At 37.3% G+C, this 13641-nt stretch overlaps 1 protein-coding gene across 2 annotated transcripts in view; it reads left to right on the top strand.

Annotated features, from left to right (window-relative positions):
* The window catches only part of LOC131677846 (serine-rich adhesin for platelets), a 694115-nt gene that overhangs the window by 525421 nt on the left and 155053 nt on the right, over nt 1-13641 (top strand). For both annotated transcript variants that reach the window (XM_058957912.1, XM_058957911.1), the window contains exon 7: nt 12611-12817. In XM_058957912.1, coding sequence (XP_058813895.1) covers nt 12611-12817 — 207 coding nt within the window. The remainder of the gene's footprint in view (nt 1-12610; nt 12818-13641) is intronic.

The raw sequence follows: 13641 nt of genomic DNA, 5'->3' as shown, positions 1-13641 counted from the left end.
TTATGCAGTCGATAAAATGTGAATATTATTGCTTATTAACATCAGAAAAGAGTTATCGTATACCGTAATATGAAAATAGGATTCTCGAAAACTTTTTTGAAGACATTAATTCTCGAACTAAATTATTTGAAAATTTAATTCTCCTTGACTACTTCTAGAAGGATATAAGACTATTTTTTTATAAGAAGCTGTACTGTTTAACGTTGTAAAAATTTTCGAAGATACTAAACCTACAAAGTCGACGGTTTCGAAATGACGTAATCTGGTCCTCAAATAAACTTATCGTTGATAATATAACAAAAATCAAATACTCATAAAAACCGATCCTGTCCTACTATAGACAAACTGAAACGCCATTTTTCATGATTTTCCTTCCACTTTCCGAAAGTATTATATTCGTTATTTATTATATTAAGTTTTCGTCTCAACTTTACGCATTCTTAATAAAACATTTTCAGCAAATTGAAATTATAGCAATTTCATAGGCATTCCAGCTTTCAATTCGAAAAAATTGTACTTATTGTTAAGGACTGCATCCGCAACAACGACGTCTCACAAAGCTGTAGACAAAAACAACGTAGAGTCATGTGAAATGGTTTCAGGAAATATCCAACAAGACTGGTCAAAATATGTGTAACGCCGCGCGAGCAAGCCATTTCATATTTTTCAATTATTATTGTTACTGTTTTCAATTAATATAATTCATGAAACATAACAAGCCTGTCACTCATTCGTCTCTCTGACTGCGACTGCCACATTTTGAACGCTCCAATTTCTATACTTGGTACACCGTCGGACTGCACAGGCAACTTGAGTTGGGCAAAATTTTGCGCTAGACGAGCACCGACAAACAGCGCACGCAAACGAGCCGTTCTTGGAGTTTGATAATTTTGCTGGTATTTTTCGTTGGCCTGCTTCGTTGATAGCCCAGTTACACATTCTAGCTTTTCAATTGCAAAGGCTAAGGGAAATCTGGGATAAATTGTTTTGGTTGACATTAAGATAAACTTGAATAAACGCATTTTCAGATTCGATTATGTTTCAATATCAGAACAGGCAAATTTAGCAGTAAAAATCTTAAATTGTTATTGCACTGAATACACATTTCCCCATATTTCTCTACATATTTGCGTACATGTTGGGGTGATAGGAAAAAGAACGACTAATTCTATTTGGATTCCTAATGCTAGTTAGTACAACTTTGCGGCAATTCGCTTGTTTCCTACGGTCAATGGCAACAGTCAGCTCGATAGGTCCGTCTATCATACTGACTGAGGCGGCGGAATTCTCGTATTTTCTGTTTTGCGGTAATAGAATTGCAATTGCATCCACATAACTGAGTGATATCCATTTCATATTTGTTTCCAGCAGCACTATCCACATTTCAAAAAGATCCGTACCCTTCAGTTTGGGCAGCTACTTTGCACATGGTGGAGCTATTTCTGTCAGTGCTTGTGGGATGCGCTTCATACGTACGTCGTCGTTCGTGTGCTGTGCTGTGCCTGTTGCGTTTCGATTTTCCATGTTTTGGAATTTCATGGTGATTATTATCATTCGGTACTGACCAGGTGCATCCCGTTTAGAACGAAATAGCAAACAAAACACCGATTCTGAGTATGTACCCATCAGTTCGAATCCCTCCCAAAGCACGCTCCGTCACAGTTTTCGGTGAGAACTACTGTATACAAACTGAATCAAATTAATCAAATCAAAACTGAATCGAATTAATCAATGTTTACCGTGAGCAAATCCCATTTTCGACAAGCATTTACAATACAGAAATTAATTTGGCCAGTTTGGGATGGAACTCTCTTCGAATTGAATATTCAATGTGTGAACTGAGAGTTGCTTCACGTACTGTACTAAAACAGTCTAACAGCAAATCGGACACATAATCTGATATGCATGTACAACCGTAACGGAATTTTACTAGGGGCGAGGGAGGGGGGCATTCTTGCTATACGGTTGTTAGCAATAGAACACTCCCTTTCGATTACATCAATTGAAAATTGCATCATTTGCATGTAAAGGCTCAAGAAACTTTGGCTGAGCATGTCCAAGAATAGATGCCTTAGTAATGCAAATAATAAATTGTTCACGGTATTTCTCCAGGCTTCTTCACACAAAATCTTTATTAAACTGTGCAATAAAAGTGATACGATTCAAATTATGCAAAATTAATAATGGAAAAATAATTGACGTGGCTGGATGCTGCTTTTGAAAAAGCAGTTGTGCTTTTCGTCACACTGCCACACTCTGCTTGGGCTCGCAATACAATGCACAGTGGTATAGTATTCAAATTTCTAAGGAATTTTAAAGTTTTACTAAATGTATACAAAAGTTTTCATAGTTTGTGAGCCCCTTGTTTTTGTTAAAAAACAGCTAGGATGGTTCGAATTTTACCAAGATCATAAAATTAAATTTTTAATCATTCTAGGTAGGGCCATACGACCTTCAGTGAAGTTGTAGAACGACAAATTTTAGAAAAGTTTGCTAAATTACATGTATTCAGCTCTATCTGTCATGCTTTACATTTTACAAGAAAATCAAGGTTCAGGATGTTTCTCAGTATTTCTTAGAGAAACTATTTTACTTATATAACTTTTGCAGTATTTATTTAAATCCGAAACGGTCTTCGGACAACTTGAAGATTATTTTAAGGCGGATCATTTGTAGTAAACTGCATAAACCCGATGTGGACAAATGCTATCTAGATTTTCTATGTGGTCGTACTATTCATACCATATCTCCGCAACAGGAAGTCGGATAAACGTGAAATTTATTTGCAGCCAAGGAGAATTGCAATTTTCATTGGAGTCTTAAACATACACACATATATACACACACCTACATACACACAGCCATTTAACGAACTTGACGAACTTAGTCGAATTGTATATGAGACACAGAACTCCGCGCCTCTATTAATAAATCGGTTTCTGAAGCAATTACACAACCTTTCAATATGAAAAAAGCCAAAAATGAAAGAAGATCCCCGCAAACGTGATCAACGCTAAGGGCCGTCTACAAAACACCATTTCGAGATACTCTAAATCGTAATCGACGCTTTGTAGACATGGTGTGTTTTGAATATTTGGAAAAATGTTCTTAAGGAGTTTTACTTTCAGATAAAACATTAAAATATTTTTTTAAATCACCTAATAATCGTTCTCTTAATTTGCTGAGTCTGCTTTGGTTAGCTTCGCATGGTAATGCATTATGTATTAGCGAAAAACAAACAAAAAATGAACTCCATGCAATGGCAACGAAAGTTTCTTGAAAGTTATTTTAGCTGTGCCTTGCATAGCTAGTTGGCATACACACACCCCGTCAAGTTGACACGCTTCTCTATCGGTCGCTCTGGGTTGTGTTTGTGTTTTGTGAAGTCAGCTGCAACTGCATTTTAGGCCCACCCACTACAACTGGTTCTATACGTCCGCATAGCAATTGGAATCAGTCTCAACCAGATGTTGCACCACTTTGTAGTGGCGAAAATACCATGTACGGTTCGCATATGAGAAATGTGGAATTTTAATTTGTGCCGTTCGCTTTCCACGTTAGAAACTACCGTGCAGTTGTAGTGGTTTATTTCGTTTATATACGTTCATTTTGCAAAGAAAACCTACAAATAGTTTTTAAATACATTATGGACAAAAATTTTATCCAGCCCATCGCAGAATCAATAGTTGTTCAATACAGTAATGTTTCGATTATATCACGGTCGGTCTATATTTTAGCGTGATGTATTCAAAACCAGTGGCGGATCCAGGGGGAGGATCTTGGGGGTCCGGACTCCTCCTTTTTAGCTTCATGAGAAATTAGTAGTTTCTATTTTAAATTCATTCAAAGTTCAAAGGCACAAATCCCCGACTACATAGGGGAACGTGCCATTTAAGCCAATATATTCTGATTCCTGATTCCTGTTCAAAATAAAACAAAAAATTCATCAGTCTATTTTCAAAGACAGCGATCACGATACTCAGTGTGCTCCTGCTTCTGTCCGAGCCAGTGCAAAGCGAACGAAAAAAAAAGTTACTTGTGTGCATTGTTTGGAGAACAAAGGATACCGTTATTTGTATTCTTGGATGATTTTCAAGATGACTGAGTCTCATCAACACTAAGACAAGACGTGACAATCGGCTTCTTATTTGATTGTTTGTATTCTTATTTTCACTATCTTCATCCCTGCTGGAAAAAAAAGTTTTGCCACTTGAGGGCTCCGACCAGTGTTGCCGCTTTTATTATTGAAATGGTTACTCAGCGAAAATTCGAAATTGTTTGCACATTTATTTTTTAAATCTGGAACATCGAGAATGGGTAGGGTTTTATGTAGTTTTTCCTGGTGCATAAATGAATTTTTGCAATTTGCGGTGCAGTGATAGAACAGTTTTGCAGAGCTGCGAGGTTGACACTAGTGGTGGAAGGAAATACAGTCTAGAGAATAAATTGATGCGGCATGTTGTTTATTTATATTTCAAAAATCATTACAAATAGGACATTAAAATAATAAAGTCTGTAAAAATATTACGTAAGCATACTTCTACTATTGAATTTTTTCTTTCGCTGTTTTCTATTCTCACCTGACTTCAGTCGGAATGCAACAAATCGCTTCACCAGGGTTTCCTTAAACTGCACGCAAGAAAAATCTCACTGGTCAAAATTTGCATTTCCTGCTCTAATTTGCTTTGCAAGTTTGACGATTCAGGAGTAATGCTCGATTTGAAACTGCGATACATAATTTCCATAGCCTCAAAAAATTCAAACAGTTCATCGGTTACAAAATGATAATCTTTGTTGGTTGATTTGGCTCTTAAACTCGAAAAACGAGAATGATCTGATAGTGGAGAACTCATTTTTAAGCAGCGACTCATGAATATTTGACAAGTCCTACGCTTTCCAGCGATTTTTCCGATGATGTAGCCGGCAATGTGGTACAACGAATTTTGTTCCGCCAATTCCAAAGTTTGTTCCGCCTGCTCAATAACCAACTCATAATCGCATTCTATTAAATCGTCATAATCTAGGGTTGCAGTTACCACATGCGTTGATTCGCAGGAATCAATTTCGATCCAGATTTCTCTTTGGGCTGACGAATCATCGACAATCATTTGCTCGCTAACGAGTCCAACTTCTGACCACATTTCACCTGGCTGACACGATCTCTTTCGATTGATGGACTTCGCTCTTCGATTTGACATCAAATCCATCATCCCTAAAAGATATTCCTGATCATCGCTGACATACGAGGCATTAGGGATTGGTTGCATGAACTGGGATAGTGTAATAATTTTCAAATTTCTTGAAAATTCAAGTGGCGTAGGTCGTCGTTGTTTATATCGTATAACCGAAAAGAGACTTTCTAAACAGTCTTGTACAAAACGGGATGTAAATATCATTGTGTGCCCACTACTAAAGAACTGATTAATTAACCTGATGATTGCTTTAGTGCACATCGCCATACCAGATTTCCACGGTTTCCATCGTCTTGCTTCCCCTACTTTGAGATCGTAGATTAGTTTCACCATGTGGTTCAAATGGTCAACAGTTTGTCGGCATTGTTCGTCATTATTCAAGCTTAGAACCTTCTCTTGCTTGCGGTTATTCATCATCTCAAACCATATCGCGCAATCCCCGATAAAACATGCGGTCGTGTATAATTCTAAACGGTTCGTTGCATCGGCTACCACTTTTAAGGCTGAAGATACGGCCAGGTTGCAAAATTTTGTAGAATTACTCACCTTCATTTTGTCTACTGATAATACATTTTTGTCGAAATTTACATCGTCCACAGATAGCTTATGGCACATTCGAAGTTCATTTCCATTTTCGTAGTCCACAAGTATCTTGAGGTGGTCACGATGTACAATATTAGATGTAAGTTTTTTTTGGTCCACGTACCACTTCGGAACTATTAAAAACTTATTATTGATCCAGCCATTTACCGTATTTTTGAAAACATGGACTGGATCTGGAATTATTTCAAGTTTGCGGGTAGCATCTATGGGGTGAGGAACAGATAGATCGGACAGCAAATTGTCTTTGTTAAAGACCACGCCAAGACATTTCCACATTCTCTGGTTTTCCGAACCGGAATCTGATGTGACGAAATGCACACGAAAACCTAGAGTCTCCGCTCTTGAAATAATCGAAACCATCATGTCTTTCAATAAATTTCCTGGAATAGAGCTTCCAGTGTATTCATGTGCTACTACTTGTTTCCATCGTGATGCTATACCGACGAGCATGAATACCAGTCCCTTGGAAGCTAGCTGCTCAGAAACAGGTAGCGTCGTGGTGCCGACAAATTGCCTCAAGTTTGCACAGTATTGCTTCCCTTCATCCGTTGCCATTTCATCCAGCACAATTCCGCAGTCCTTGTCGACTTCGGACATCATTGGTGTCTTACACTCCAAAAGCTTGAATATGTCATCCAGCATTCCGTAAAGGATATAAAAAAGTAGGTATGACGGGAAATCTGTATTGTAGGGTGTTCTATTCCGGACTGTGAATATTTTGAGAAGAGCATGCATGAAACATAAAAGTAGTCCATGTTATATGGAAATATCAAAACAGAGTGCTTTATGTATACATGTTAAATATACAAAGTTTTAAGTTATCATGCACATCTCTATTGGAATGTTACGTAAGCCGGTATATGTAGGAACGATTTTTTACAAATAATTGATAACTTATGATGTGAATTAAATATTTAGAACGTGGGTATAAGTTTTTGGTATTTCCGATAGTGCTATAAATAATTAAACTGGTACCTGTTTTGAAATGAATGCCCTCAATCTGTCGAAGCAAGGTTCTCGTTGATGGATAAGGATAGCCTCGTTTGATCAGAGTATCGTAACCTCCATGACATGCAAATCTGATCTGCAAACAGTCGATGATGGTTTCATCAGACCATTTCTGAACTTTGAGAACTTCTCCGGATAATAATTTGAGCTGATTATAACGGAAAATTTTTCGTTCAGGCCGCTTTTGAAAACGAGCTGCATTTGCTGTTTTTAATTTTTCATATTTCCTCTTCCAGCGTTTCGCCTTTCTGAAAAAGTATAAGTTTGTAATCAAAACGAGTATTTGATTTACAAATTCAAATTCAGGTTTGCGAACCCTGAACTAATTCAGCTACCTTCTTAATTTTCCTGGTGCCCTTCATTATTGTTGGCAGAAAATGGCTGGGATTTATCAAGATCATCGCAGCTGCTACAATTTTGTTCGAACGTTAAAGGTAGCAAAAGATTGTTGTTCTCAACATGTCCTGCTTCACGTTCCTCGTCCATTGGCATTTTAATTGAAGGGACATTTGAGACTCCATCTATTTTTTTCTTTCCATTTGGAAAATGTATCTACACAGGATGTTATTAGCATTTATTGAAAAAAAATTGAACATTTCAACATACGCTGCAAATCCTCGTCCCTGCGTTGATAACAAAAAACGGAATATCTTTTTCGCTCTGCACACAAAAACGTACCTATTGTTGTCGTATTACTGGATCTTTCGGAAAGCGAAAGAAACTAAGATTCGGTTGAAAATGTTTTGTGCGGCCACAGTGCATAGCGCAGCACTTCATTTTGATAAAATTTATCACGGCGGAGCAAATCCACATACAATTTAAAAAGCAGGTCAAATGTGACTTACGTTTCCGATATTGGCACTGAAACTTTATTTTGAGCCTAACCTGACAAAACTTACAATTACAGTACTGATCCAAAGTTCCCAACAAGACAAACGTAATCCCTGTTAGAATAGGGAATAGCATAAATTATCTTCAACTATGCAGAAAAAATAGTAAACCTTTCATTGTTCATCTTGGTATGCACGACTTGTAAAATTATTTTTCCTTACAGCGAGATACATAAACGTCTAATGTATGATAAACATTTGTTGAACGAAAACAATTATATATGAAAACAGTAATGTTTTTTTAAATTTCTTTAGTCTTAGCAACACTGCCAAACCCAGCTTTCTTAGCCCTGCAGTAACTTTCGCATTTGACGTTACAAGGTGTTGATTGTCAAAATCAACCAATCCGGAGCTGGAACATTCTGACAGAAAATTGGAACAAAAACGGCCCCCCCTATTGTCACGTCTTGTCTTAGCATCAACAAAACATGATTATTCGGCCTAACACAGTGGCGATTGACTTCAGGTCTTTTCGCATAAGACCAAGTATTCGTGATGTGGAACATCTGCTGAAGGTGAAAATGCAGCTTCGGTTTTCGGAAGTCACCTCCATACAGCTTGAACACGTCAGGCATGCGGTGCTGATAACCTTCAACAAATTCGCCCAGGCGAAAAGATTTATTTCGCAGAACAACTTGATACACGTGCTTGTTTGTGACAACGTTGAAATCAAGATCCCTATATACATGGATAATGGAAATATTGAAGTTAAATTACATGATTTATCTCCACTTTTTAATTGCCACTTTGCAAGTAGCAAAGTGGCAATTAAAAAATTCTTGTCGAATTTCGGAGCAATGGAATCTATTCCGGAGGACACATGGAGAAACTACTTCCCAGGTACTTCAAATGGTGTCTTTGTGGTGAGAATGCGGGTAGACCAACTCATTCCCTCCTACCTTACCCTGCAGTACAAAACAGAAGGGGGTGATACCATTACACAGCGAACTCTTTGTACATATCAAGGACAAACGAATACGTGCCAGTTTTGTGAACAAACGGCACACTACGGACAACCCAGCCCAGCAATCGCTGAGGAAAGCTCACCTGCAGAAATAAATGCCAACACCCAAGCTCCAATATCTTCACCTGAACAGCGAACGGTTGCCAAATTTGTGGCTGCTGTTCAGGCAATAATGACAACTGTAAAAGCTGTGTCAATTATTTCAAACTTAACAACTAATACCACCAGTGAAGAAACTATCACCAAGGATGGAGTGTTCACATTCGTGACCCGCAGGGGCAAGAAGCCAGGAAGAACATCTGATCGCGAGTATCAAGGCAGAAATCAAGATGCTGATACGGGCGTAAACGACAACGAGAGAGACATGGGTAATCCGGAAATTGGCGAGAGAAGGAACATCTTCCCGACGCGAAAAAAGATCTCCGCTCGCAATAGCAAGTTGCGCGCACGGGATCTTACAGGCTCAAAATAAAATGTATTGTAATTTTTATTTTTTTACATCTTGTAAATATATAAAAGATCCATGGCTCCTCTAAGCTAACGCATTGAACCGTGTCAAATAAACGAATTAAAAAAAATAAAACAAAAAATTACAGTCAAGCATTAACCTATGCATTTTTATAAACAAAAAGTAATAAAAAGTTACAGTTCGTCAAAACGAATAAATTATAGTAGGGTATTGAGCCTGTTTTTGTCATGTTTCTATTATCAAATTACCCATTTGAAGCTGTTGGTTAGAACAGCGTCTGCCATTGAGTCAAATGGTATGGAATCAGCGGATAATTTGTCCGCACACAGCTTCACTTTACGTAGCCCAATATTGTTGAGCTACCCAAAACGAAACTTGAAGGAATCTGTCACATTAAGGTTTAGGGAAAATAGAATAACCAACCCATTTTGGACCCCTAGAGTAAGTGAAATTACGTTAACTTCAAAAAATATTTTCTTGCCTATGTTTTTAATGCAATATATGTACGAGTCTTTTCAAAAATTACTATTCTTAACAGAATATTTAATTCATGAAAGAACATACGCAAATCAGCGATTGCCAATCAAAAATGGTGCATGTGTTATGTGTCTGCCGCGGTACCCGGGTACCTTTTTAGGTTTCAATTAATGAAATTCCCATGTTCTATCCATAGCGGAAAATTGTTAATTTGTGACATCTTAGAACTTCACTAAGTCAAGCTTTTGGGTTAATAATATTGTTGATATAGAAAGGGGGAGTGAGGAGGAGCATCTGAATTTTTACTACGTAACAGGTCGGGTACTGCAACATAAACTGTGCTGACTGTAATGAAAATAATTTTCCTAGAAAGTAAATTTGCATGTAAAATCAGTTTTGCGGAATACACTTCAGTTTCTGAAGATATTTTCTGAGTATTAACGAATGTTTATTCTATATAATTTAAAACACATCAATTATTCGTCTACGTCATATAATATTTCTCGAACAAACACAGAACAGAGCACGCATGCCCGTCAAGTTATATTACTATGATACATTATTGGTTTACAGATAACCTCACATTTTTGCAATTATAAAATATAGGTTTGAGCTTGGGTGTAGGAAATTTTCGCAAAGAATCTCATTTAAGAACAGAATTGCAAATTTTTATACTACGTCCAAATAGCGCTTTTTGCTTTACGATTCATTACATAGATTCTAAGCAAATTATCAGTTAAAATTGGAGTCATATGATGTCAATATATCAGCACATGAAGTAGTCAAATTTTCAACAGAAAATATTGAGATTTGACAAAATTACAAAAGTTTGAACCATGCGTTTCTAGGAGCAAGATTTTCCTCGTCATATTATTTGCACCAAAGCGTAAACTGGCAAAACAGTAAATTGTCACAATTTCAAACAACTTGTCGCAGAGTATCATAATATTGAAAATTATTAGCTTTGCTACAATATAGAGTTTATACACGTTCTTAAGAACACAGTTCATCGTTTCTAGCACTAGATTTGTATGCATCAAAACACAAGAAAAACAGTACTTTTCTTATTACATATTTTAGCATTTTTTCTAAACTCAATTTTTACTCTAACTAATCTATAGGGTAAATATTTTTGGGAATTCATATTTTGCGAGGATTTGACTCCATTGAGTATATAAAACGGCAAGTGACTACACGCGATGGTATGAATCTTTAATCTCTTAACATGTTCTGAAATAATCCGCTAGTGCTTCTTTTCCCCTTGTTTGATTTTCACTCAATTTAGTCTACATTATTCAATTGGTTTAAACAGAAAAATCGTCCAAACAGTCGAAAAGCTTCTAATTGTAAATAAAACTGATCAAATTTCTTTGGATTTTTAATACTTCAATTACTTTAATACTCATTGTTTGAGGGAATTAAATTTTACCGGGCCTTAGAGGCCCGGCTTGCCTTTTAACGTTAGGATTTTAGCTTGCCTTTACAAGGGTTAAATAAAGTAAAACAAAGTTTAACTAAGGATATTCGTTTGCCGTTCTTTAAGAGGGGCGTTTGATGTAAAGTGCTAAAAACGAAAGTTATTTTGTTTTACAAATTTAAAGGCAAGGCAATAATAGACCTTTTGTGCAATGTTAGGATTGCATTATACATTCGTTGCGCATGAAAAAAATAATTTCAGTCACACATACGAGCGTTCCAAGAGTAGACGTCCAACCATTTCCAAGTCGAGGAGCGCCGCGGCGAACACGATAACTCTCGAAAAAATTGTCTGATATGGGATTCAACAAGTTTTGTAAAGCTTAGACTTGTAGTTAGTCGATGAACCACAAAAAATAGAAAAAAGTTCGAGTTTCGGAAAATGGCTTCATGAAAACCGAAAAATCTCATATTTTACTGTGAAATTCGCTCATTTTTATTCAAAATATTAAGAAGAAAAAATGTTTTATTCAGTTTTCTGTGGTTCATCGATATGCTATAGATATTGTGCATCCTTATAAAAAAATCAAGTCAATTCGTGAATTAGTTTTTGAGTTATCGTGTTTGCCAATTTGAAAAAGCTGAATCGAGAAAAACGCTACTAAAGGGTGTCCCACATCAAATTGCATCACGGAGAAAACGCTGTAGAAAATGACCCATTGGGTATTTTCTCTTGAAACTTTGGGTAGAAGTAGCTTGGAGTGTATTGTTTGCACTGTATTTTTATCGCTGTTCAGTTTTTCGAAAATTGTTGCCAATAGATTGAAATCTGCGTGTGTTATAGGAAATGCGCGCGTGGAATGCATGGCTGTTTTAAACTAAAGAAGTTCAGCGTGGCCACTGAGATTTCGGGAGACCTTTCTAGAGGTTCAATACTAACAATTAAGCGGGTAAAAAAGTCGATTATTTTTGACCTCTACATCAGACGCCCCCCCTTAACCTGCAAAAATGATATCCTCAACCAAGCAGAACGATCTGTTACTTTGCAAACGGTTTTCCGGTATATTATTGTCGTAAAACGAAACAAAGAAACATTTTTTCAAATGTTCTACAGTCGGAACTGAAAAAAGGTTTGACTGACAAAAACAATTCGCCCAAGAAAATCTAATATTCCACATAACCCTGAAAATTCCTGTTATCACAAACCACACGATTTTTCGTACTACGCTTGTCAACTGTTCTATCCTGAATTGTAATGTTTTGCTATCGCAAGTTTATATTTCATAATTTTTTCTGGTACATATTGGCGGTATCCGTGTCTTCCCGGAAGGACAACATCAGTTCTGAAGCAATTGTTGCAGTGCCTATTTAGTGGAAACTGCTCTTTTTGCGCCTATTCAATCCAATCCTTTTGCTATTTCACTGCATACTACTCTTCCACTTTTGCCATCCTGGATCGACGTTATCTTGTCGAATACGTCCGCTATCCAGGATGATGTATTTTGTGTAAAACAGTTGCTAACCAGGTGTTGTTTTTTTTTTGCTATTTCGATTTTTTTTCACGCCGTTGAATCTTTTCGACTCATTTCAGGTCGCCCGGAACCAACCGTATCGTGGCTCAATGGCGATGAAGTGATGCAAACAGGTGGTGGAGTATCGATGGGCCGACATGTGACTGTAAATCGGTTGGAAATACAAAAAATATCGCGCGCAGCACTGAACAACACGTACAAATGCCAGGCGTCCAATACGATTATGGTGCCACCGGCGGAACGAAGTGTCCGAGTGGAGATGTTACGTAAGTATCCGAAACAGGCTGGTCCTGTTTGTTGTTTGATTCACGGTTGACTGCATGATAGGGGGTATGCGACTTATGTACAGGCTATTTGTGCTGGTTAGGGTGGCTCAAATGTTCAGAATTTTGCTTGTGCAGTCTCCAGGCACAATATGAAAGAAAAACAAAACGCGGTTTATTAGACGACGACATCTGAATTTGAGTGTTCGGAGATTGCCCCTATTAAAGAAGAAGTGCCCAATCTGGTAGGTAAAGATGAATTGTGGATTAGAGTGGACACTGGGTGGATTGGACAGTGGACTAACATTGGAAATGAAGATAACGAGAAAGAAATAGCGAGCTGGGGTTGAATTTGATTTTTTCCGATCTTGGTGCCAATAAGAAGAGAAGACGATGAGTGAGGTAGAATTGGATGATATAAAGTGCAAGACATTTTCAATGAAGTGTAGTTTAAGCAATCTTGAATTGCTTTAGGTTGTTGAATGCTCGAATCGTTTTCTCTTGGGTTATTTAGTTTCAACTAAACTACATTTGATCCCACGTTCAACAGTTAGTAATTTTCTGGACACGTGAATGAGTCCGAACATTTCGATTCTGCAGTTCAATCGTTTGAGTGAACGGTGATAAGTTAGTATTGGTATGGTAATCAAAGAACTCTTCTTGGGTAAGCATACTTGGCACAAGAACTTAAAAACGATTTTGGGCATTCAGACTCAGATTCTGTCCTTTGTAACAAAATTTACTAAACCCGACAGCAGAAAAACATATCCTTTCAGCAATACGATGTGCAAATGGCAAAGCTTTTCGTAGTTATGAATATTGGTTTG

The sequence above is a fragment of the Topomyia yanbarensis genome, chromosome 1, assembly GCF_030247195.1.
Source record: "Topomyia yanbarensis strain Yona2022 chromosome 1, ASM3024719v1, whole genome shotgun sequence".
Classification (NCBI taxonomy): domain Eukaryota; kingdom Metazoa; phylum Arthropoda; class Insecta; order Diptera; family Culicidae; genus Topomyia; species Topomyia yanbarensis.
The sequence above is the reverse complement of the archived record's forward strand: the minus strand, read 5'-3'. Positions and strand labels throughout refer to the sequence as shown.